This window comes from Macrobrachium nipponense, chromosome 23 (genome assembly GCF_015104395.2).
Source record: "Macrobrachium nipponense isolate FS-2020 chromosome 23, ASM1510439v2, whole genome shotgun sequence".
Lineage (NCBI taxonomy): Eukaryota > Metazoa > Arthropoda > Malacostraca > Decapoda > Palaemonidae > Macrobrachium > Macrobrachium nipponense.
Window position 1 is genome coordinate 22,811,008 of NC_061090.1, and position 25,000 is coordinate 22,836,007.

Here is a 25,000-nt window from a genome sequence, read left to right on the forward strand (position 1 = left end):
GTTTCACTTTCCTTCGTGGCTTCTACCTTTATTTATATATTAATCACGCAACAAATTTTCGTGATTCAGTTATACAAGTATATAAATACAGTTTTATGACATTAATGAACAGCATCACACATTCAACCAAAGGAGAACCTGAAGCACTCATAGTCTGCATGTTTCTTCTCCCTCTCTCAGGGCGGCAGTGACGAAGGCTCCTTCCTGTGGATGGTGAAAAGGAACCCGCCGTCCTACTTCTTCGGGACCATCCACGTCCCTTACACGAGAGTGTGGGAGCACATCCCGAACAACACCAAGCGTGCCTTCCACCTCAGCGACAATGTCTACTTCGAGCTCGACCTCACGGATCCTTACACCATCTCAGCGCTCACCACCTGCCAGCTCTTACCTCAGGTAAAGGAAAGGGTAATAACATTTAGCCTTGAATGTTATTACCGAGGAGCGTTTTTTTGTGCTGTTAACATTACTATATTGCTATTGTTTAGATTTCTGCCAGGCTGATGACTGAGGTCTTGCTCTTGAGGTCGTATATTGATGTAACCTTAAATGTATTTTATATAAATCTAGATTTTTTTTTTTTTTAATCGTCACTCAAGGTATGATTTTGCTCTGTATTGTTGCTTTAGATGAGCTTTCTTAGTGACGTAATGAGTTTTCCTTTCCCTAGTCTCGAAGGACATAAGCTTTTTATTTTAATTTGTCTTTATATTTATTTAGGTGTGGATTTTTATCCATTCTCAGTCTATGCCTTTGCCACTGTCTCAAAGATCAGATCTTTCTCTTAGTGGCAACATTAAGAGATCTTAATTTCGCTCCGCAGTTATCATCTACCTACTCCCCTGTTTTTTGCCACATTTATACAATTTTGTCCATTTTTCTTCGCTTATGTTTTTGAATTAGTCTTTTCTTGATTCTATGTGGCCTAAAAGAATATTATTTTCTCTCTTCTTTCCTGGTCTCATATATATTCTTATTTGTGTCTTGAATTATATAGCTTTCTTTACTCCTTTCCATTTTGCCACCTTAGATTTTCCGCTAAGTATTCCTTTTTCCGGGCATTTCGTTTGTTTTTAATTAACATTAGAAGAAAAGACTTGTTTTTTTTTATCGTAGTTTAAGGTCATATTTATCCTTGCCTACGAGAGATCGTAGGCAAGCTCATGATACAGTGAGCCTGGTGTGGCGCACTGTGGAAATTCCTGAGGTTTATTTTTTGGTTGCATTTTTAGTTTTCTGTTTCAGGAAACTATTATGCCGGCTTTGTCTGTACGTCCGCACGTTTTTCTGTCCGCCCTCGGATCTTAAAAACTATGAGACTAGAGGGCTGCAATTTTTTGATACGTTGATCATCCACCCTCCAATCATCAAACATACCAAATTGCAGCCCTCTAGCCTCAGGAGTTTTTATTTTTTTGTTAAGGTTAAAAGTAGCTATAAACGTTCTTGTAGCAACAATATAATAGGCCAGGCCACCAACGGTTAAAGTTTTGTGGGCTGCGGCTCATATAGCATTATAACGAGACCACCCAAAGATAGATCTATTTGCAGTGTCCGTGTTCATGCGGTGTACAGAGAACTCGATTGCGCCGAAGAAACGTCAGCGCTTTTTATTTTTCTAAACCGTTTCTTCCAAGGTGGTTTCTTCTTCTAACCTGTAACTAATTTTACATGGCTCGATTTTGCACATTTCGTTGAAAAAATAAAAAAAGAAACTGAATATCCGTATGACAGTCAAGTTGGTAATACTCCTCATTTTCACAGTTACCGAAGATGCTTATTCAGTTCTTCACCATGACATTACCTCGCTTTTCTCATTTTTCCCATCTTTTTGTTTTCTGTTTCTCTAGCTAATCACATCCATTGGTCTTGGGTCTCATTGAGACCCAGTACCATTCGCACTTGTTGCTCCCTCCACGTCCCAGAGAATGGCATCCTTGCTGGTTGTATTACCTGTTTATGTAGCTGGATAACATGACATTCAGTGGCGTGGTCGGTATGGTGTTGGCGTGCTACCTCGGTGGCCGCGAGTTCGATTCTTGGGCATTCCGTCGAGGTGTGAGAGATGTGTATTTCTGGCGATAGAATTTCACTCTCGACGTTGTTAGGAAGTCACGTAAAGCCGTTGATTCCGTTGCTGAATAACCACTGGTTCCATGCGATGTAAAAACACCATACAAACAAACATGACATTCAGTATCCCTCACACTGAATGGGGTAACCTAACAGTCTATCTCTTTACCGAAGGGGCCGTTTCATGTGCCATCATTATATCCCATAATGTGACCTTATCACAGTAATTGTCGTTCAACTTAGGACTGAAATTTAGCTTCTGGAATATGACCTTCCTCAGACGTAAGTTTACAGTTCCCATATTTGAGGGTCCACTCGAGATAAGTTCTTGTCCATGCTTATTTTCGAAAGGTTTATTTATCTATTTATTTATTTATTACTACTAATCATTCTTTTGTTATTAAGGTTATTCATTATTTTCTTCTATTCTCTTTTTTTCCTTTTACCAGATTTGAATAAACTATCGTTTGGAGACATTATCTCCAAGCTTGTATGATAAACCCAATTATGATAAGGGTAAGAAGGGTCTAATAGTAATAGTTGATTGGAGCCTCTCTCTCTCTCCTCTCTCCTCTCTCATCTCTCTCTCTCTCTCTCTCTCTCTCTCTCTCTCTCTCTCTATATATATATATATATATATATATATATCTATTATATATATATATATCTACAATATATATATATATATATATGTATATATATATATATATATAATATATATAGAGAGAGAGAGAGAGCAGAGAGAGAGAGAGAGAGAGAGAGAGAGAGAGCGACAGACAGACAGACAGACAGAGAGACGTAAATAAATCATTATATATATATATATATATATATATATATATATATATATATATATATATAAGTATATATATATACATGGAGAGAGAGAGAGAGAGAGAGAGAGAGAGAGACACGCTGTGTGAGGCCAGGATGGAAGTAGCCCAAGTAGAGTCCTCTTTTATTAGTCTTGTCTTGGCACACCTTTGTAGCTGTTAAATATGCTAATTCTCGAGGGTCATCCATCGCCTCTTTTGGATGGAGCTTGCAAATGCAGCTTCAGTATTTGTTCGCTCTGCTGTTCCTCCTCTCTCCAGGAGAGAGAGAGAGAGAGAGAGGATTGAGAGATGAGAGAGAGAGAGAGAGAGAGAGAGAGAGAGATTTAACCTGGTCAGTAAGTCACATATTAGATTCACTGAGAGCTATTTGAAGGCAGATGTTCATGGTGTTCTAAAAGCATTTAGATATATTATAAAGAATATTTTTGTAGGGCAGTTGTTCTCAACCTGGGGGGCGTCAGCAGTTTCCACGGGAGGCGCAAGCCCTTGGGAAAAATAAAAAACTTAATTATTATGCTCGTTAGTCTCTTAACAAGAATGAGAAACTAATATTCACAACTTTATGAAAAAATGCAGAAGTATTTCCTTATAAAGTTAGTTAGTCTCCTATAGTCTACTACTATTTGGCCTTACAATGTTTTGCAGTTATTTACCTTCCTCCTTATCCCTCGAGACCCCTTCTGTGATTACTGTAAATTACCGAGACTTCAGTTGCAGTTGCTTCTCTCTCTCTCTCTCTCTCTCTCTCTCTCTCTCTCTCTCTCTCTCTCTCTCTCTTTTGTTTTGTTTTATTTTTTGCCTTTTTTCTAATTTGGGCAGGAATTTTACTCATAGCTGTAAGGGGGGCGTGGAGGGAAGGACAAACTCTTTGAGGGGGCGTGGTCATAAAAAAGGTGAAGAACCACTGATTTAGAGAAAATACTTGAGCTGTGTAATAGGGAATTTTTGTTCCTTAACTCTCGTGTTCGTTTTTCCCTTCGTCATTGGACTTTCTTATCCCCTGCCAAAAATATAAGTTAGTTTGGAATATGAGGTAGTAATCTCCCCTCTCTCTCTCTCTCTCTCTCTCTCTCTCTCTCTCTCTCTCTCTCTCTCTCTCTCAGTGGAATCCAACTCAGCAGAGACCAAAAATCTCATGTAGTCGGTAATTACCGACCCGCTGAGCTGACACGTAATTAACGATAAACTCCGGTAATTAATTGGCCAATAAAAACGAATGCTTAGGGAGGAGGGCGTGAACCGGAGACGTTAAACAAATGAACCCCGGCACGGTTCCACGGTGGGGGGAGGTTCGTCGTCGAGGTTCGAAGCTGATTCAACGGGGCGGTTCGACACGCGGTTCGAATCGTGTTCATTTTTATTTTCTTACATAATAATGATACTCGGTTTCTCTAGTGAAGGCAATCGTGTGGCCGTCAGGCGATTAGGAGGTGAATAGATGGTCGTTTGTGATGATGTTCGGAGGGCATAAGGAGAGAGAGAGAGAGTTATAATTTTGCAGTTATACTTGCAGCCTGAAATACCACACTGGTGAGAGAGAGAGAGAGAGAGAGAGAGAATCAGCTTTGAAAAAATTACCTCCATAGAGAGAGAGACAAGATACAGACTTAGGTCAGGAAAGGAGAGAGAGAGAGAGAGAGAGAGAGAGAGAGAGAGAAGAGAGAGAGAGTAACTTTAGCTTCAAATAAAATTTGAAATGTACAGTAATGATGAGATATATTTTTCATAGTTTTTTTGGCTAGTTGTTTATAAGCTACGTTTAATAAACTTTTATCATGATACTATGTTGCAGCAAGCTATTCTTAGAGAGTTATTTCAGAGGATTATATTATCCACTTAAGTAGCACTCGTTCTGGTCAGTGTATCAAGTAACGCTCCAATCATTTTATATTATGGACGTCTATTGGTCATAAAAATGGCTTTTGAATTTAGCGGTAATATGTATTGTCTTTACTGCTACTACTACTTATAATAAAGAAGAAGAAGAAGAAGAAGATAGTATTAGAAAGGCGTGTTTTCCAAAAGCTCTCTTACGGAGATGATAATCTTTAAAATCTTAATTTCACAGTTTCGCGCAATTACGTTTATGATGCAAATTTCTGATTTCTTATGTTTCGAGTTTCTTTTATCATGTTTTGGTTGGATACCTTAAAAAAAATCCGGTTTATTGCAAGGTCGTGTATTGCAGACACAGGAAATGCCCGTCAAGTCCAGAGCCTGTATGTTGAAGGGAAGAAACTGCTGTTGACAATAGGGAACATATATGTTTAGTATATCACCTGGCAAGAATTACACACGTTCCCGAGATAAATAACGGCATCTCTCCAACTTCGAGGAATGACGACAGGACTATAGTAGATTCACATCAACCGTGCATCTGGTGTCTAGGCCAGTCCCTTACGACTCTCCTGATTGGCTGTTGATAACCCAATCACAGGGCTGGAAACTCTCCTCAGTCTCTCTCGAGAGTTCACATGGGTAGGATGTATGTTCCACCTCTCCTGAGGGACATCAAATGCACGAGTATCCCTCAGGAGAGGTAGATCATACATCCTGCCTATGTGAACTCTCTCGAGAGACAGAGTTTCCAGCCCTGTGATTGGCTTATCAACAGCCAATCAGGAGCGTCGTAAGGAACTGGCCTGGACATCAGATGCACGGCTGATGTGGATCTACTATAGTACTTGTAGAAATTACCTCTTTTGGAAACAGTAGCGGAAATGGCACCATTTAAAAAAGAGAATGAGTAAAGGTTTACTCAAAATATACATTGATCTAGGATGTGGTCCAGACGTTTTGTTACACAGAATTAAAACAATTAACTCGATAAAAGTCTTTCGAATAGGATATTTTGATGTAAACGCTGTGCCTGATGGGGGAACTCGTATGTTAAGGAGATTTGGAGTTAGTGAAGAACTAGCATGAAAGGCGATCCGAGTGTGTAGCTGTAGCAATTAGAATAAATTATGTAGAGGTTTCTTTTATTTGAAAGATGTCAGAACTATTACTATAATGCACAGAAACTTGTACAGATTTTGGTTGTCAGAAATCAGAATTGAAGGTAGAGAAGAGTCCAAAATACTTGACCCGTCTTAGTAAAGTATTACTATATGTTTTCGTGTACTGAAAAAAATTACAGAAAACGGAAATTGGTGCTGCCAGGATCAAGGAGTAGGTAAAAGCATTGATTTATTGTTATTTATATGAAGGTGATGGTCCTACCCAAGATGTAAGTGGGTTACGATATCAGGGAGAAATTATTAACTTGGAGCGTTAGCGTTTAGTTACGTGACCTACAATAACTTGCCAAGAAATGCCATATAAGTTTAGTTTCACTGCTGAAATTGCCGCTTTATGGACTGTGCAGTCAAGAAGCATTAGCTGTCAACCCACTGTATTGTTTAGATACTTTCTTATTTTCTTGTACGTCTGTTGCAATAGTCTATCTTTAATATTTATTTTCTTAAACTTCTATTGTTATAGCGTATCTTTAATTTGCTTTCCTTGCGTCTTTTTTTTTTTGTACCGATTCCCGTTCTTACTTCTTCTTAGAAGCTCCATTGTCCATTGTGTACTTACTCTCACAAACCACTTATTCTTTTAAGCTCTGCACACCCCACTCCATTCTTATAAACTTTCATCCTTTAAGAGTCCCTTATTCTTCTCTGTTTCTCTCCGTCTGTTCTTTTTTCTCTCTATTCCTCTTTTTCTTTCCTTTCGCCTCAGTTGTATCAAAGTTCTAAAGAGTTGTCCTCCACTTATATTATAATGTGTTGCTTACGATTTTTATTTATTTATTAGTTTGTTAATTTATGTTCTTCCAATAACTGATCTGCCTTTTTCTGTATTTCCCATTTTTACCTTATGTTGCATCTTTCGATTGAACACCTTAATATTCTTTGGAAGCTTGAATTTCAAGTCAGTGGACCCTTAGGCTTGTTCTATATGAATGGGGTTCATCATATTGTAGAAATGAAAGATTACAAAAACGTTGATCAGCCAAATCTTAAGGTCATAGAGTTGCCCGCCATAAAAAAAAAAAAAAAAAAACTTCAGAGATTACCTTCTTATATACCTAATACTGGGCATCTTACCAAGAAATGATGTTGTAAAGTATGAAAGATGCTCCCAGACTCTCTATTATTGTTGCCAGACCGTTATTAAGTTTTATATAAGCCCAGTTCCCGCTGGGGCAATGAGACAGTACACCAGTCCTGTCATGTTAATGTCACAGCTGGGATGTATATGCCTGTATATCATATTCTCTTATCTGGATAAAGCTATCTGCTCAATCTCGGGATGCTTGAGAGAGAGAGAGAGATTATACATACCTACTATATTCACTCCCATCAGAGAGAGAATTGACAATAAAAACTGCGTAGTCGAGAACATCAGAATGTTGGTATCACCTCTGTGAAATGAGGACTACCTATTCGAGGCCCTCTTGCGGTGGGATTTTAAGGGAGAGATTCATGAATAAGAGGTAAGAGAGAGTGCCGGTTTACGAATGGAAAGGTGCAAAAGAGAGAGAGAAAGAGAGAGGTCGGATTGAAAAAGTTTGGTTTAGGAGAGAGAGAGAGAGAGAGAGAGAGAGAGAGAGAGAGAGAGAGAGAGAGAAATCAGTAAGATAAAGCTTCAGTTACCAGAGCGGGGAGGGAGAGAGGTGTGAAAAAGCTCCATTTAGCCTAGAGAGAGAGAGAGAGAGAGAGAGAGAGAGAGAGAGAGAGAGAGAGAGGTACAAAACTCAGAGTGAGAAACAATGAGAGAGAGTCGGCTTACATAAAAAGCCCAACAATAGCAAAATAAGGTGTCGGAGCCAGTAAGGGGGGAGGGGGAGAACCCTCCTACACCCCCTCCCCCTGAACCCCCCACCCGGCACCTTATCCAATTATGGCTGTATAAGTAGTATAAGCTCAGATATTAAGGGATATTACAGCGCCATCACCCGGCCATTATGACACCCGTCTTTGACATACCTTCGGCCGATAATCGCTCTCATCGCCAAAGCTGTGATTAGGGGCGATAGAATTGGTTGAAATATCTACAGAAACAAACTACAAGAAAAAAGAATTAATAGGATAAAGCAAAAAAAAAAAAAAAAACGCTCAAGAAACATAGAGAAACAGGGAGCGGCCGACTTACTTTGTAATCTATGGTACTATATTATTGCTCTCGCTGGCAGAGGTACTTTCAGAGTCCAATAGAAGCAAGTGATAGACATAGAATAAACAAAAAATGAGCAAATGATAGACATAGGATAAAAGAAAATAATATACTGCGTTTAAGGGGAAAAAAAGGCAAGAACAAGGATAGGTTACACGTTTGAAATCTATGATAGTTTAATGAGATAGTATTTTTTTCTGTTTTTATACAATTCATGTGGAAAAGGGTCTCTCTCTCTCTCTCTCTCTCTCTCTCTCTCTCTCTGTTAAGAATAATAATGTTCTGGTTAACGAATGTATCACATTTAAAGTCTCTCTCTGTAACAATTATTTAGGGGTAGCGATTACATTATAATTTCATCTCTCTCTCTCTCTCTCTCTCTCTCTCTCTCTCTCTCTCTCTCTCTCTCTCTCTCTCTCTTAAGAATAATATTGTTTTGGTTAACGAATGTATCACATTTAAAGTCTCTCTCTGTAACAATTATTTAGGGGTAGCGATTACTTTATAATTTCTCTCTCTCTCTCTCTCTCTCTCTCTCTCTTTCTCTCTCTCTCTCTCTCAACACACTTCCTTTTTAGCTCCACGTGTGGGTTGATGCGTCACCCGATAAACAACAAACAAGTATTCTTTAATGGTCAGACGGACCTGCTTGAATATAAAAGGAAATGCGAATGAATCGGGGGATTGGAAACTACAGGACCATACAGAGGGTCCAATACCCCCAATTCATTTCCTGAATATAAATTAGTAGTGTTTTTTTTTTTTTTTTTTTTTTTTTTTTTTTTTTTTTTTTTTTAGGTTTCGATATTGACGGTTGAAGAATAAATTAGGTTTTTATTTTTTTTAGGTTTCGATATTGACGCTTGAAGAATAAATTAGTTTTTTTTTTTTTTTTTTTTTTTTGTAGGTTTGGATATTGACGCTTGAAAATTAAATTAGGTTTTTATTTTTTTTTAGGTTTCGATATTGACACTTTAAGAATAAATTAGGTTTTTATTTTTTTTTAGGTTTCGATATTGACACTAAGAATAAATTAGGTTTTTATTTTTTTTTAGGTTTCGATATTGACACTTTAAGAATAAATTAGGTTTTTATTTTTTTTAGGTTTCGATATTGACACTTGAAGAATAAATTAGGTTTTTTATTTTTTTTATTTTTTTTTAGGTATCGATATTGACACTTTAAGAATAAATTAGGTTTTTATTTTTTTTTAGGTTTCGATATTGACGCGTGAAGAATAAATTAGGTTTTTATTTTTTTTAGGTTTCGATATTGACGCTTGAAGAATAAAATAGGGTTCTGTTTTTTTATTTATTTTTTTTTTTTTGAGGTTTCGATTTGACGCTTGAAGAATAAATTAGTTTTTTAAGGTTTGGATATCGACGCTTGAAGAATAAATTAACTTAAAAATGGTTTGTTTTCGTCCATGCGGATGATTTACGCGTTGAGTTCTATAGAGTGATAAATGTTTGGCACAGTTAAGGTTTTGATTATTTAATGGTGAATATTCCACATGTAGTGGTTTATGAAGGGTTTTTAAAGAATACCGCATATTACATTTTTCTAGGTTTTTTCAAATATTTCAATAAATTTCGTTCCTTTAACTGTACCTCCTTTTATATTCTCATTCTGCCATCTTACTTTCCACCCTCTCATAACAATTCTTTCGTAGTGCAACTGCTTCCAGGTTTTCCTCCTGTTACGCCTTTCAAACCTTTTTACTGTCAATTTCCGTTTCACATAACTGATAGGTTTTAAGAACACTGATGTGATTATTGCATATTTTGTGAGGCTTATTAACTTATTTAATATCTATTTTGATTATTGTTTTTATTTTTTACGTTTGATTAGCAGGTATACCTTGACCACATATTTATAAGTTTAAAAGTAACCTAACGTTTTCAGATAACCATTTCCCAACTCGCTCTCTGAGTTCGGTCAGTGAACAAAGTGTCGCTCAGTACACTTGACACAAACACATCTCGAACACGTTCTGATCATGTCCTTGTCTGTGATCTCCTTCCTTCTGTTGTGCGACGGGGCTGGAGATTTATCTTCGTGTTCACAATCATTTAAGGACAGCCTTCAGATGAATATCTAGGGATTGTGGGGTGTACATATCGCACCCAGAAGGCTGCTCTTGTAAAAGTTAGGTTTTTAGTTGTTTAATTATTTGCTCTTAAGTTTTCGGGCGAACATTTTAATTTTTGTTTGTTTGGTAACTAGCCATTTATTTTATACTCTCCCTTATTTTATGTATCTTTAAAAATGTAACTTTTTTTTTTTCAAACATATTTGCGGTTTAATTTTTTCTTGTAATTCCTGTTTACTCTTATAGTAGACCTGCTTGCTTATTTATCTGTTCAGTATCTTGGTCAAGATGCTACGCTCTCTCTCTCTCTCTCTCTCTCTCTCTCTCTCTCTCTCTCTCTCTCTCTCTCTCTCTCTCTCTCTCTGTATATTATACATCCATATATATATATATATATATATATATATATTATATATATATATATATATATATATATATATATATATATCACTTGCGCACTAATTCGATCCACTGCCTGGGAAAAAACCAGGAAAATATCTCTCTCTCTCTCTCTCATGAACCCATGCTGTAAGTCGCAGTTACAACATTCTGCACTTAACGCAGACACTTTGCCCCAGATGTTATCAACAGCACCTTTCGCTTCTTATATTCAATTTAGGTTTCACGGGTTTATTTCCATTTGCGATTAAATCCTTGATTTTTGTCAAGTACAGCCGACAGAATATGCGCAGTGTAGACTCCGTATACCGGATTTTCTCACTAGGAAAGCAAAACAGTTTTATATCCGTATTTTTAGAGATGAAAATTCTATTAAAAAAAGGGTGGTGTATGTTTTTTTTTATGTGGGAATGAAGGTGGTTTTTTGTGAAATTTATTTAGTTTAGGATTAGATTACTTTTAGAAAATCGTTTAGTAATAGGCCATTGGGGTGTATAATTATTTTCTATAAATTAAAAACGTTCGCTCTTTTTATTTGCAAAGTGAGAAAATAAACCATGATACAACTAAACTCGAAACGAAGATTATGTCGTAATGAAAAAAATGAACTAATTATGTCTGTCTGCTGTTTATTGTTTAACGATATTGTTTGTTCCTCTTCATCTTAATGTTCCTTGTATATATATATATATATATATATATATATATATATATATATATATATATATATATATATATATGTGTGTGTGTGTGCGTGTGTGTGTGTGTGTGTGTGTGTGTGGTATCTATTATATTATATTATTATATCTATACATTCATCCCATATATAGATAAAGAAATATATATATATATATATATATATATATATATATTATATTATAATGTGTGTTGATGTATGTAATATATATACATACACACACACAAACATACACACTATATATAATTATATATATATATAATCTATATATATATATACATTATACTTATATATGTGCATACATACATACATCCATACAGCATGTTTGCATGCGTTTGTTCGTACCGTACATTTAATTCTAGCGGGTCTCTTTCCAGGGCGAAAATTTATCGGACGTTCTGCCAGAGAACTGTATACCCGCCTGAAGCGCCACTTGGCATACGTGAAGGCCCAGATGCCCCACTGGATGACCTCTGACCAGCGGGGCAGAGGGCTGTATGCCGATTATCTATTCAACGCCATCACCGGTGAGTACAGTATGTACATTTGAGGGTGGGTCCATCGGAATTCCACGGTTAGTGCACTACTGCAGGGTTTTCGGGGGTTGGCCACCCTAGAATTGAGAGCGGCTGGGATGCAGAGGCCAAAGATTTTTGTCAACTTTGATTTTTATATATGTATATATATATATATATATATATATATAGATATATATATATATATATATATATAGTATATGTAAATATTCGATAGATTAGTATTCCAGAATAACCGAGGTTCGGAGAGGAGAAATATATTGTATATGAGAAAATAACAAAGAGTTGGAGAGTAAAAACTAAAGTAAGAACATCGAAGAGGTAAAGGAAAAGAAAAAATCAGAGAGAAAATAAAGATGGATAGTCAAGTAAAAGGAGAGAGAGAGAGAGAGAGAGAGAGAGAGAGAGACTAAAAATGCACGATATTCGTTTACATAAACATTATTATTTTTCAATTTGAGAGAGAGAGAGAGAGAGAGAGTAACCGCCTGAGAGAAAAAAACAAGGCAAATAGACGATACGAACAGAGAAATAGACAGGAAGACGGGGAAAAGTTGAAATTGCAGATCAGAAAATCAGAAAGACTGAGGAGACAAGGGCGAACACGCCCAAGAGTTATGCAGTAAGAAAATCTTTAATATATTTATTAAAAGGATCATTTCCACATTTTACAACCCACGTAAATGTTAAAAGGGATTGTTAAATTGTAATCACGGGATCTTTTGTTGAGTTTTCTCAGATTTGTTTTTCTCAGTTTGTCCGTATTACGTGTTTATCTTAACATATTCATTTCCAAATGGTATTGTCACTTGAAATGTTGGTATCAGATCTTCCTATTCTTCTGCCTATTATTATTATTATTATTATTATTATTATTATTATTATTATTATTATTATTATTATTATTATTAGAAGGCCTGAAACGAAAATACAAGATATTGGTAACTTCAACGCCGACGCGAAAGCTATCCACCGTTCAAGGCTGAGACATGGTTTGCCGCCCAGTTACCATTCTCTCTCTCTCTCTCTCTCTCTCTCTCTCTCTCTCTCTCTCTCTCTCTCTCTCTCTCTCTCTCTCTCTCTTTATTGCTTTTTCTCCTTTTTTTTTACTTTTTTCTGGGTTATCTTTTAAATAATTTCTGTTTGAAATTGTTTAGGTAATTATTTTCTTGTACTGTATTAAAAGACTTAAAGAAAGTTATTTGGCGATTAATTTTAAATATATATATATATATATATATATATATATATATATATATATATATAATTATATTATAAATTGCATATATATACACATATATATATGTATGTATATATATATATACATATGTTCGTGTTTGTATATATATACGTATATAGATATTATATATAAATACCCTATAATATAGCAGATATCATTAACATATAGCGTAACCACACGCTTTTAGAAAAAAAATACATTATTCATAAAGGCTAAACACCTTTTTAATATGTTATACTGAACTCTCATATATGATTCAGAAAAAGGATAAAATTGGTGTCGCAAATACGGATAAGGTAGAGATTTCCTTAATATGAAAATCAACTGGAAAGCGACAATTCCATAATTGGCCCGACCAAAAATATGTCTTGCTGTGATATCCTTTTCTGTAGAGGTCATTCGTTGTTTAAGAATTATTTTTTATATTGTGCTTTATCTGTACTTAGATTTCTTCTTATCTTGCTTACATTTTATTTGGAATTTTCCTTTTTCGTTTGAGTATACTTTCCGTATTACTGTTCATTTTATTTATATTTGGCTTGACACTGAAATATGGTGTGTGAAAGGGAAGACCGAAAGGAAATTTACATTTAATAACTGAATTGTTTTTACAAACATTTGCTTACGATACTCTAGACTGATCTCACACGAAGTTTTTGCCTCCTGTGGAGTAATTTAATAAAAGCATTTTTTTTAAATCACCTATTTTTTGCTTTATATTTAAACTACTGTTAATCTTGAACGGAAAATCTTCATTTTTTTTTTTCACCTAAAATTTTCACAAGGTCTTATTGTTGGGATTGGTTCCGATGGAAGTAAGTACTTAAGTGTTATATAAATATCTCTCTCTCTCTCTCTCTCTCTCTCTCTCTCTCTCTCTCTCTCTCTCTCTCTCTCTCTCTCTCTCTCTCTCAGTGCATATGATGGCAATTTGTACTAATCAAAAGTGAAATGGATTACTACTTTATCTGGACGTATCAAGCCACGTAGAAAAAGCGAGATTGAGTAGAATTGTGTTATAGAGTTATGATGGAAAACTTAAAAAAAATAGAAATAAATCCCCAGATTCTCAATTTGGGAACTGCATTCCTTCGGGGTAGGAGCACAGGTCCGATAGATCCAAGATAAACGAGCAATCCGTTTCGTCTGTGATTACTGTAAATTGCCAAGACTTCAGTTGCAGTTGCTCTCTCTCTCTCTCTCTCTCTCTCTCTCTCTCTCTCTCTCTCTCTCTCTCTCTCTCATATATATATATATATATATATATATATATATATATATATATATATATATATATAATATAGTAATATATATATAGATATAGATATAATTATATAATATTAATATATATAATATATATAATATTTATATATTTAAATGTAAGAAAGGGGCTATATGCTTGCAAGATATGTATGAATAGCAAACTGCTTAGGGGAAGTCAGCACTGTTGATAGGCCATTTCTACATGGATTGGGAAGCTGTCTGCACAGGGTTTTCATTCTTGATTCAGCAGTTAAAGGATGAGTGGATCAGTGATAGATTCCTTGTCTTTCTGTGGAGTTAGACTCAGAATACAGGATATACACTTTTAAAAATGTATATCCACTATTCTGAGTCGTGTTCTTTACTAAATGAAATAGCGATTGTAATATCTTGCTTAGAACTTAGAGAGCACCATTTCTTGAAAGGTCAGTAATAAGTTACCTTTAAAAATATTTTATTTTAAGAATATTGTGATAATATTTTAACAGCGTTCAGTTTTGTAAGGAGAAAGGCAGTATTCTTTTTTTTAGTATATGTAAAAACAATCCTTTTCTCATTCAGAATAGTGTAATAATATTATTTCATAAGTGTCCAGTTCTGAGAGAAATAAGAATTTTTTTTTTTTTTAATGGTAACTCGAAAGAAATCCTTTTTTCAGAATAGTGTGATAATATTATTCCAGAAGTATCTAGTTTTGAGGACAAGAAACATTGAACAGTCAGTTTCTGAGTTTTAGAAGTAGAAATATTCGAAATGAAATGGATTCGTCACCTTGGAATTGTTGAAAGCGTCAAAATATTTTGAGAAAATAATCGCTATCCGGTAAGTCTCAATTTACTCAAGGAAAAAATGTTTAGGCATTTTCCTTTACAGCCAAAAACAAACAGATATTGAGTTTAAAAAAACTGTAAAAAAAATTTTTCTTTAGAAAATAGTTAATAGTTTTTATTCGTGCAGAATGCTTGTATATCGAAAACGAATTTGGTAATAAGATATTTTTTTCTTAATCGGCAACGCCCGTTAAAATTGCATGTTACCCATCTATTAGCTATGGCTTGGTCGAGTCCATAATTAATTGGCTCATCCACCCAGAAATGGAAAAAAAGAAGATAGACAGGTATCCGGTGCAGGTAATTAATTCTCTCAAATGATAAAATTGGAATTACACAAAAAAGGGCAACCAAACATGTACCCTACAGTTCAGTGAGACGTGCAGTAAATATACCTTTACAAAATACTAGTGCAGATTAACCACATTTATCTCATTACGAATGTATTGCTTACTCTCTCTCTCTCTCTCTCTCTCTCTCTCTCTCTCTCTCTCTCTCTCTCTCTCTCTCTCTCCTAGGATAGTAGGATAATTTGTCAGCATTGGCTTCTTAAATGTAATTAGTGGTTTGTGTGTAAAGGTCAGTCGCTTGCCTTGAGAGAGAGAGAGAGAGAGAGAGAGAGAGAGAGAGGAGAGAGAGAAATGTGGTTTTTACGTGTCTGCACAAAATGCTGCATTTTAGAGTAGATCGTGCCGAAAGATAGAAAGAAAGCAAACTTGAAAGATGCCCTTAACATTTTGATGTTAACAATTCTATTTCAAAGTGACGTCGACAGATCCCAACATCCATTCTTTCCTCCATAAGTAACCTGGTTATAAAATGTCTTTCGGTAGCATCAGATTAGTCAAATTGCAATAATTTTTTGCGTTGTGCCGTTTCTCGCTTTGGACTCAAGTTTGTAGCAAGGTAAAATTATGAGATAATGAAGAATTTAAGAGGATAGTTCATTATACGGTTACTTGCTCATGCATTTATAGGCTCAAATTTATTTTTCATCATCTTCCGTTCTCACAGACACACAGATATATATATATATATATATATATATATATATATATATATATATATATATATATATATATATATATATATATATATATATATATATATATATATGCATTTTATCACATCACTATGATTCATATATATAAGCGAATTAGATATTAAAGGAGATTTGTAGCTTAATGCTTATATATACGTATACGTATATATATATATATATATATATATATATATATATATATATATATATATGAATGATGGGAGTGAATATAGTAGATATGTATAATCTCTCTCTCTCTCTCTCTCTCTCTCTCTCTCTCTCTCTCTCTCTCTCTCCAGTTTGATTATGAGACAAGCACTATAATCTTTTTTGCGTTCTCTCCCGAGGAGATTCATGACTCAACCGCTAGCTAGCGCCTTCAAGGAAGCATTAAAAAAAAAAAAAAATGAAAAAAAAATATGGCCACGTTGATAGCGCACAACCATAGCACAGAGGAACAACTAATTTTTATTTCTTTATTTTTTTTCTGTAAACAAGTTCTTCAGTGATAAGATCTCGGAGCAGCTCGTTCACATAGATTTAGCTGCTTCAGTTCGGAACTTGTTTGTCACTTGTTTTTATTTTTTATTTTTGTTTTTTAGCAATATTTTTATTACTGATTTTTATTTTGTTAGCATGTGTATTTGTGTTAATATATATTAATATTATTATTAGTTATTATTATTATTATTATTATTATTGTTTTTTTTTTTTTTTTTTTTTTTTTTTTTTTTTTGCTCTATCACAGTCCTCCAATTCGAACTGGGTGGTATTTATAGTGTGGGGTTCCGGGTTGCATCCTGCCTCCTTAGGAGTCCATCACTTTTCTTACTATGTGTGCCGTTTATTTATTATTATTATTATTATTATTATTATTATTATTATTATTATTATTATTATTATTATTACTCGCTCCTCCTATATTAATCTTATTCCTTATATGGTTAGATAAAGTATGTTATGTATTCGAATAATATTCAATTCGAAAAACTGCTTATTCGAATATTTTGAACTTCGATCAATTGTAAATTCGAACAGTTATACGTTCGAACTATTGTTTTCGAATATTTGGTTTTCGGAAAAACTTTTCGAACAATTGCCTTTTGAATAATGGTTTTTCGAAAAATTGTCCGCAAATCAAGTATCCCAGGCGTTCAAATCAAAATACCCTTGTTAAAGGTTTTGTTTTGATTTTTAATGTACGCTATCTTGTCTCTGTTTTATTCATTATTATTGATCATTCATGAATTTGTATTTTTTTTTAACGCTTTCGTTGTATGTTGATTGTTAGAATTGGCATGTTTTTACCGGTGTTTGCGAGTAGACCAAATAAGTGTTCATTCCTCTGCCGAAATGTGTATAATGTTTAAATATACATATATATATATATATATATATATATATATATATATATATATATATATATCATATTATATATAGTAGATATATATATATATAATATATATATATATATATATATATATATATATATATGAGAAATTAAATACGTCCTTTTAATTATTTTCAGCAGCTTAATTATGAGTTATTATAAAATAAAATAAAATCAAAAGTCAAATGAATGATTATAGAATATAAAAAAAGTCAAATGAATGATTATAGAATATAAAAAAGTCAAATAGAACTCTCCTATTACAGGTGATCTGTAATATCCTGTCCTAATTAGCATGGTGCGTATTGAACGTCAAACAGGAAGTCCCGTCGATTTAAAAAAGAAAAAAAAAGTTATTGTTGCAGCTGCAGCTGCACGCGAACCCAATGCATTACAGCGCAATCATTTCCATATTGCACGCTTCCCCAGAACTAGTCTTGAATTTTATGTCAACTTGTGAGCATTGCAGATCGAAATGTATCTCGTAGTTACTACAGTATCTATGAGAAGAAAGAACTACGTAAAACTAAACAGTCAAGCATTATTTTTTTTTTAATTTTATTTCTTTTACTTGTTACGCAGACCTTGTTCCTAATTAGTCATTAGCCAAGTTATCTGTCTGCATATCTGCTTGTAGCGAAGGCGTGTGTAATGAAGCTGCGTCTGCAAACTTACTAATTTATTCAAACAACTGACAGACAAGTCAAGAGCTCTTGCGAGCGGAAATGTAGTGCCTGACACGAGGACGAACAAAACAGAGGTCAAAGTACAATCAATTGTATTTATAGGTGAATGGAAAGATGCACATAAATCAATATTCAATTCACGAAAAAGTTATGATATATATAACTGGAATGCTGACATTGTAATGCTTGTGCTAGGAATGATACATTTAACATAACTTTAATATGAATGAAAGTATATACAATAACTTTTTCGTGTCTTTTATTCCATCCTCCAATAAACGCAGTTGATTTTCCTTTGACCTGTTTTGTTATTGACCAAAAATATGGTTTTCCTCCATCTTCTGTGGACTTGGTTACTAAAATAAACAGTAACAAAGAACAGTGTCTCAAAAAAAATTATATAATGTATGTATAGTATAGTATAGTATAGTATATGCATGTATACATATGTACATGTGTTTGCGTGTGCGTGCGTGCGGGCGTTCAGCCTGCGCCCTTTCTTAAACTCACCGCATCTCCCGTCGCCTTCTCAAAACCCTGCGAGTGAGGTAGAAGACCTCATGTTATCTTATGTCATAACCCTGTCTGAATATTTACACGCGCATGTACCTCGTGAGCCATTATCGCATCCGTGATCTCGAGGAGAGACCTGGAAAAGAGAGAAGAAAGATTCATCGGGACACAATACCCTCGACCATTTTAGGCGAGACAGGTAATTAGGCTTACAATGGATGGCATCCTTGCCATATACGGGGAATCTCTCGGTATGGGGCCGCCCCGAGGACTCTCTCTCTCTCTCTCTCTCTCTCTCTCTCTCTCTCTCTCTCTCAAACTAGCAGAAGATTCTATGAATAACTTTTTCTTCAAATGGCAATTTTCAAAAGAATCGAACGATAAATTCTCTCTCTCTCTCTCTCTCTCTCTCTCTCTCTCTCTCTCTCTCTCTCTCTCTCATAAGGAAGGTAGGGCGGATGGGATTAGTAATTGCAACTTTGCAACTGTGTGCCGTTGAGACGCATGACTTTGCCCGAATCGATGAAGAAGGGAATTCACGTGATCTTTCAGAGCGTTGCTCATCTCGTCGAGAGAGAGAGATGATTCAGACAACCTCGAATGAAGTCAAGGAGATAGTCCAGGGGACTGAGTCTCATAATGATCCTACATTTTAGAGAATGGATTCTCATAATGATTTTGTAATTTAGAGAATGGATTCTCATCATTATTCTGTTGCCTTGGAAATTGATTCTCATGATTCTATAATCTAGAGAACTGATTCTCATAAAGATTCTATAATTTACACAATTGATTCTCATGATTATTCTGTATTCGATAACTGATTCTCATAAAAATCTATATTCGATAACTGATTCTTATAATGATTTTATAGTGTAGAGAATTGATTCTCAAAATGATTCTGTAATTTAGAGAATTGATTCTCATGATGACTCTAGAGTCTAGAGGATTGATTCTCATAGTGATTCTTGTCTCATCAGCGGAAATTTACAAGATGGAGGGAACTGTTTCTCATGTATGGAAGTTTAATACCGTCTCATAGGAAAACACATCGTATCTTATCTTTGGAAATTCACCAGATCCTTTAGAAATAAAGAACTGTTTCTTGTTGACAGAAAGTTCATAAGGTTCCAGAGCATCGAGGGAAGTGTTTATCTCACTGAGGAAAACTCACGAGGTCTTCTACATAGATACTTGTTTACCGAGGGAATAGTTTAGATCACTTTTTGTAGGGAGTTTAATTCATGGCAAGTTTCCTTACCTCGAAAAAAATTTCACGAGTGTTCCAAATAGTTGCGTCTTGCATATGTTTTGCTGTCTTTAATCCGTGCTGAAGTAGGTGCAGAGCGGTGCATTTTATCCGAGTACGTTCATTGTTATTTCCGTCTATATATTTATTTATTTTTTGTTTTGTTCATTTGGCATTCCTTGTTTATTTTTTCACGTATCCTCATTATAATGAAGATGAAAAAAGTTCAGGGGATTGGACTGCTTCCACGAACATCTACATCTTGATTAATAATAATAATAATAATAATAATAATAATAATAATAATAATAATAATAATAATAATAATAATAGGCTGGAAGAACACCTTCATTAATACAGGTTTTATTGAAAATAATAGCTATTTCAGCCGCGTTTATTTGTATAAACGTTTCTCTATTATTCTTCTTTTTTTTTTACTTTTCTTCTGTACTCAAATTGGCTATTAAAACGCCAAATGGGGGATTCATGTCGAAAACGTGGTATTTGTCAAATTGAATATATTATATTCAATTTGACAAATACCACGTTTTTTTACATGAATCCCCATTTGGCGTTTTAATAGCCAATTTGAGTACAGAAGAAAAGTCAGTAATAAGAAGAATAGAGAAACTTCTATGTAAAATTATACGCGGCTGAAAAAGCCATATTTTCAATAAAATAATAAATATTATAATAATAATATGAGTCGTAGTCGCGCTAGAGAGCATCAGTATACACCCTCCCCCCCAACCCCTCTCCCCCTTGCACACGGACACAGACGTATACACACGCACTCTTACACACAAGGCACATCACAACAGCTTCTGTCCTGAATGACAGGCTTCCATTTCAGGTATTATAACAACCAGGCTGCATCATTATTGGGGTGGTCTATCAACCTACCCCTCCTCCCGCCCCCCCCCACCTCCCTCCTCCCCCTCCCTCCCGCCCCCCCACCCTCCCTCCCTCCCCTCCCCCTCCCTCCCGCCCCCCACCCGCTTCCCACCTACGCCACTGACCGGAGGGGAGAGACACTTATAATGAATCCAAGGGAGACTCTTATAAATGAATCCAATCTATCATTGCCGCAAACTGCGAAGACTGGCTGGCCGCCTGTCACTGTCCCTCCCGCGGTGGGATACTTACGAAACCCATCATTTAGACGTAACCCCTATTCCAAACCCACGTCATAAAACCCCGCAATTACGCGTGATATCTATTTAATCTACATTTTCCACGGCGATTCGAAGTAATGGCTTCTTCAATAGATGGGCCCACGGTCTAGATCTGGACCGTGGCCACATGTGTTCCCAGCTCCCCCCCCCCCCCCCCCCCCTCCCCCCCCCCCCCTCCCCCCCCCCCCAAGGGGAACTGTGAGGCGACTTGTCCTTAAGGGTGAGGATCAGTGATGGGGCAGTGCCCTCGTGAACCTAATTAGCACCAAGGTTGATATAGGGGCCTTGATTAGCTTTATTAATACTGTTTTTAAATTGTATCCTTATTTATATAATTATATTCACTTAAGATAGTTGAATAACTGGGCATAAGGTTTACAATTTCTTTTGCAGAAATTTACAATTTTCTTCTCGGAAAATATTAAATATTCTATTTAACTTCAAAATATTAAATACTCTAACTTCAAAATTTTAAATATTCTATTCAACTTCAAAATATTAAATATTCTATTTAATTTCAAATTATTAAATATTCTATTTAACTTCAAAAAAAGCTAAAAAGTCAAAGGATCGTTTATAATTTTTTTTGCAGAAATTGTAAATTTCTGCAAAAAGAAATTATAAAACCTAGCCCCAGTTATTCAATATCTTAATGAATATAATTGAAAAAATTAAAATCAAGGATTTTACATTTAAAACAGTATAATAAAGCTACGGGCCCTATATTTCAACTTGGTTGCAAAAGTGTTTTAAAAAACGAGGCCACGCCCCATCCACTGATCCTCACCCATTTAAAGAACCAAGTGTGATATTTAAAAAAATTGGTTTTATAGTCAGACGAAAAGAAAAATGCTGAGTGATATCACGTTAAAATATCCTGGTCACTGCTGTAGGTTGAAACAAAATCATTGCTTCAAGAACATATAATATGTTGTAAAGTTTTTATTGATTCAGTTATCTCATGCAGACCCGGAATTCTGCAAAAACGACCAAGGTTTTCCATAAAAAATGTCTTGACAGATTCAGCTCACTGACTTCATGATTTAGTCATTGAGGTGAACAAGAAAATGATTATGTAAAGAGTGGAATATAGATATATAAAGAGTGATTCTTCTTTAATTAACCACCCAATTTCATCTCGAGACGTCTCGTTACTTGATCTTGCCCTTCGTCGCGTAACTCACGAGAAAAGGCCAGCAAACAATTCAAAAGTGGAATAATTTAAGATTCCGGACTTCGAAATTGGGAACATTGATATGGCGGAAATCCTGTGGCCGAATGAATACGTAGAGGGAATGAAATAAAGAAAGAAAGAAAAAAGGGATATTAATTATTCATACTATCAAACGTAATATCCATTTTCTAGTAGGTGAGACTCGCCATATTTGGTATTAATCACTGACTACTGCCATTTTTCGAAGTAAATCCCTTACGCTCTCCTGCTCGTCGGGATTTTAAGTCCAAATGTTGGTCAAATTCAACATGGTGACTCCGCAACACAGCTTCAAAGCTTAGTCACGCACGAAGTCCTGGATTCATGGTGACTCCGCAACACAGCTTCAAAGCTTAGTCACGCACGAAGTCCTTGGATTTCATGGTTTGGTGACTTTCTTAGCTCTGCTGTCAAGCTTTGGAATCATTCATCTGCTTCTGTTCTCCCTGTCTGTTGCAGTCTTCCAACCTTTAAGAGGAGGACCCGTGACCTACTCTGAGGTCAAATCCCACTTTTCTTCTTTTTGAACCCTTTTTTATATAATATTCTGTTGACTGGGATAAAGAAATATAAATAAAGAAAGATGGTATGTGTGTGTGTGTGTGTGAGTGAGCGTGTGTGTGTTTAACACATTAAACCTAATCATGTAGCGTTGAAAGGAAGGAGATGAAAACAGAAGTCTTGTGTTATATGGACATAGGGATTTTTAATATCCGGGGAGAATTAAAGAATCCGTGCAAGATAGGAGTGGTGGATAGTACAGTATATGAGCAGTTTCTATATAGCTATTTATATGAGGCAGTTGATGATGTAAACATAATTTAAGGGTTGAGCCAATGATTGAGTTATGTAGTTTTGTAGTTTTTTATTTCATTTTTTTTTTTAAGTTTTTAATTTGGAGCCTCTTCCATCAAGGAAGCGACCTACTGAAGGAAAACAATACACACAAACTAATATATATATATATATATATATATATATATATATATATATATATATATATATGTGGTGTGTGTGTGTGTGTGTGTTTGTGTGTGTGGTGTGTGTGTGTGTGTATGTGTGTACATGCATACATAACATATTCACCCACCACTTAAACCAACACTCAAGGTCACTCCCTCATTGTAATTCACACTGAAGAATTGAAGAAGGCCTCTGTCGTGTCTTCTCCCCCCACCATTTGGCCTTCCTGCCTTCCTTCCTTTTATCCTGGCGAAGGCACGAGGGGGGGTTGGGGGGGGGATTGTGCCGAATACCTTGTTAGCCTCACTCGGCATAAATATTTAACAGGCTTTTGTCTGAGGCGTCCCGAGAACGCTCTGCTTGGCTTTAAGTTTTGCCAGCGCTTATCGATTGTTTTCGCTCTTCCACGCACGCACGCACCTGTTTGATTTGGGCTTTATTGGGTTTTATGTTGTGCTTTTACTTGCTTACTCGGGTTTTCGGGTGTTTGTAAACACATTTATAACTACGCACGCACGTATACACACACACATACATATGTGTGTATGCATGTATGTATGCATGTTGCATATCATGAATATGTATGTGTGTGTATGTGCTGGTGCGTGCCATCTTGACTGTTTTTGTATGCAAAACAAAAAGGAAGGAAAATGAGAAGGGGGATGGGGTGTCAATATTTGGGATATACGCCAAAAAAATCGTTTACCAAAAACAAATGTATCGTAAAATGATAATTTTATCGGAATAAGACCCCATTCGACGGTTGTTCAAGATCTCGTGTAATGTTACAGGCTGCCATGAAACACCTGTCTGACCACGCTATCACCTATGTATATTTTGTGTTTAAAGACCAGTTTTTCGACGCTGGATGTGTTTGGCGAGGTTGTTTTTTTTTATTTTTTTATTTTTTTTTTTATTTTTTTTATTTTATACCTGTAGGTCTGGTCAACTAGACACGATGTTGCTTTCCCTATAGGGCTTCTAGTATGTAAAAATAATTTTATTCAATCGAGCACTATAATTTATTTAATTATGCAGTTGCGCACCGAAACCCTTCACAATAAAGAAAACTAGGTATGCAATTATTTATGCAATTAATTTCTGATCGCGACATTTAAATTCCAATCATTTACATATTTTCCCCAGGTGGAGTCTTGACTTTTAACACCCAACCTGTCTCTAATTAGTGTTTTCTAGAGAGTTAGTCTCTCTCTCTCTCTCTCTCTCTCTTCTCTCTCTCTCTCTCTCTCTCTCTCTCTCTCATTAAGAGTAACGGTTAATGTGCGGTGTTGGATCAGGCATAAAAATCATTACCCAACTTTCTAACCGGTTCTTCGACGAGTTTTTACTTTGTGTTTTTTTTTTTTTTTTTTTTCTTTTTAATTCTTGCGTCTTTTATTTCTTCTTTTTTGTGGATGTGCCTCACTTATGTACTGTATCTTGCAGGTGTTTTATCGTTTGTAATTAGTGAGGCAGGCTGTTATGTTTTAGGGTGTGTGTATTATGTATATAAATTATATATAATATCTATATATATTTCTATAATATAATTATATATAATATTATATATATACTAATATTATTTATATACTATATATACATATTATAATATATCTAAATATATATATATAATTAATTTA

General features: G+C 35.2%; 1 protein-coding gene across 1 annotated transcript in view; it reads left to right on the top strand.

Annotated features, from left to right (window-relative positions):
* The window catches only part of LOC135199413 (metalloprotease TIKI1-like), a 549,902-nt gene that overhangs the window by 373,361 nt on the left and 151,541 nt on the right, over positions 1-25,000 (top strand). The window contains 3 exon segments of the mRNA XM_064227430.1: positions 181-396; positions 11,638-11,662; positions 11,665-11,787. Coding sequence (XP_064083500.1) covers positions 181-396; positions 11,638-11,662; positions 11,665-11,787 — 364 coding nt within the window.